We start from the raw sequence: 2,761 nt of genomic DNA on the forward strand, positions 1-2,761 counted from the left end.
ATTTTTGTAGTGTACACGGGGGCTATCTGCTCTAGCCGTCCCTAATTTAGCAGTGTAAGACTAGAGGGAAGGCAGCTAGTCATCACCACCCACCGCCAACTCTTGGGCTACTCTTTTACCACCGAATAGTGGGATTGATTGTCACGTTATAAAGCACCCACGGCTGAAAGGGCGAGCATATTTGGTGGGACGGGGATTCGAACCCGCGACCGCAGATTGCGAGTTGAGCGCCCTAACCACCTGGCCATGCCGGGGCCCTAACCACCTGGCCATGCCGGGGCCCTAACCACCTGGCCTTTACTTATAGTGAAGAGTACAGTTTTTAATAATACTCTAACACTAGGGAGAATTTAACAAAGAGGAAGCACTAGTGTTAGAAAATTTATGCATTGAGAAACCGCTGTATTACTTTGCTGTTAGGTTCCCAAGTTTAATATTAGACAAAAACTGTAATATTTGATAATATGTCTGCACGTGCGTTGAGATACGTTGTATTTCTCTCTGTCTCTGTAGTACTATTTGACGGCCCACATAAGAGGGATTGTCAGACCAGAAGATCTGGACAGATATGATGACCTTATTTACAAACATAAAATCCAAGCTCTAAAGGTTAGCTTTTCACGAAACTGATATATCAAAAAATCATAATAAAAGTATTGATCCTTTGTCAACTAATATTCTATATTTTGTATAAAATAACTTTAAATTGTTCTACATTACACCGACCTACCGTCTCTAACTCCCATGTCTTTCTTGTTATTTTGTACACAAGAATAAGGAAGCTGTGAAACAGATCGCTGACCAATCAGAGGATCCTCAGCCCCTACGTACGACTTCTCCATTGGTAGGTGTCGCTGCTAATTAATATTTAATTAATCTGAGTATTTTAAATGTCACGTCAATGTATGTTAATATAAGAAAGTTATCGTTATTAATATGGTAGATATAATTAAAGTGTTATAGTTTTATAACACCAGTGTGTTGTGGAACTGAAAGAGACATGAAAATAATAAGGTCAAAATTAGTATGAACGAAACCAGTAAAATCATGATTTTTAAAAGCATAATAAATATTATACTTAATAGTAGTTAAAGTTAATTAGTAGTTAATAAGTTAAAGATATCCAACACTACAATGGAAGAACGTATTATTTCTCAGTTTTATTTTGTTTTAAAGAAATGGTTTAACTTTTTTTTTAATTTATCTAAGTTAGAGACAAGAATAATCTTTTAATTAATTCCTTGAAAATTCCACATTTCCAACAATCCAGCAGAAAGACGTTCGTTCACCACGAGGAAGCTTTCTCAGGAAAACTCCTTGTCATCGTCTCACTGTGCCAGACAACCTACTCCATCACAAGGAGGCGCCACCTGCTGAAAACGAACGAACGCCGAGTCAAGACAGTGGTGTTGACGTGGCCAACGAAACTAGGTTTAAATATACAACACCGAAAGCGACGAGGTAGGGGAGCATATACGAAATAATTATTATATTAAATACATATAAGTTGATTAATAAAAACTTAAACCTTTCACCTCAGACGATTTTTACGTAATGTAAAAGTCTCGTTCTTCATCCATTGTTCCGATAGCATTTAGTCAAATTTTCAACCGAGAATCGGAATTAGAAAATGGAAAATCAATAACGACTACTAGTGCATAAAATAGCTCATTCAACAAGAGCCCCCCAGTGGCGCAGCGGCATGTCTGCGGACTTACAACGCTAGAAACCGGGTTTCGATACCTGTGGTGGGTAGAGCACAGATAGCCCATTGTGTAGCTTTGTGCTTAACTTCAAACAAACAAACCATGGCTTTAAACTTATACGCCAGAAGGGGAAACTCAACAGAACCCCTCGCGAACTCTTGTCTGACCGATTAGTGGGATTTTATTCTCACTCTTATAACACTCACAGGACCCAAAAGTGTCGTGCGCGTTTTTTTATTTATTCATAATTATTATCACTTTTTCTTTTTTTTTATAAACGCTGGACCGTATATTTTTAGTTTGTCCCCATACGAATTGATTAAACCGAATCAGGACTCACTAGAGCCTAATCCTAAAATATTTCTGGTTTATATGTGACAGAATGAAGTCTGGTTTACTTGTGACTTTTGTATTTACATGAATTTTAAGATTTAGTATTGGTTAAAAAGCTGAAATGTTTGGTAATAACTTAAATCTACCAATTTATATCAAGAACCCTCTTAGGCTCCAGATTTCATCAGACATCAGATAAACGCCATAAATCCTATCCACTCAAATCTCCTCGGCTCCTTCCTCGTCGCTCCTTTGACGTTCATAGTGGAGCAAAAGAGTTAACTCATTCAACTTTATTTCGTCGTTTGACTCTCAGGAGACACAGTAGTGGAGGTGAAGGAGTCAATCCTGAAGAACGTCGTGAAGAAGAAGACAGAAGATGGAGTATTGGTAGCGATGTAATAGGTTCCTTTAGAAAGGAGAAACCTAAGGTTAGTAGAATAATAATTAGATGTTAGGTCCCGTGGAACCATTAAAGATAGTTAGATGACTAACCAATTGTTGGTTACATATTTGAAGGTTTAAAGCCTGAGATCGATCACTTATTGGTTGAATTGGAAGGTAAAAGCCTAGGGTAGATGATGATTTGTTGTTGTTGGTTATATTGGAAGATGAAAGCCTAGGGTAGATGATGACTTGTTGTTGTTGGTTATATTAGAAGATGAAAGCCCTAGGGTAGATGATGACTGGTTAGTTGTTGGTTATATTGGAAGATGAAAAAG

General features: G+C 37.6%; 1 protein-coding gene across 1 annotated transcript in view; it reads left to right on the forward strand.

The window, feature by feature from the left end:
* Positions 1–513: 513 nt before the first annotated feature.
* Positions 514–2,761, forward strand: part of LOC111083551 — a gene marked incomplete at its 5' end in the record, with an annotated part of 18,337 nt that continues 16,089 nt past the window's right edge. Inside the window, 4 exons of the mRNA XM_022380140.1 lie at positions 514–609; positions 773–844; positions 1,271–1,461; positions 2,200–2,470. Coding sequence (XP_022235848.1) covers positions 514–609; positions 773–844; positions 1,271–1,461; positions 2,200–2,470 — 630 coding nt within the window. The remainder of the gene's footprint in view (positions 610–772; positions 845–1,270; positions 1,462–2,199; positions 2,471–2,761) is intronic.

This window comes from Limulus polyphemus, unplaced genomic scaffold, assembly GCF_000517525.1.
Source record: "Limulus polyphemus unplaced genomic scaffold, Limulus_polyphemus-2.1.2 Scaffold10054, whole genome shotgun sequence".
Taxonomy (NCBI): domain Eukaryota; kingdom Metazoa; phylum Arthropoda; class Merostomata; order Xiphosura; family Limulidae; genus Limulus; species Limulus polyphemus.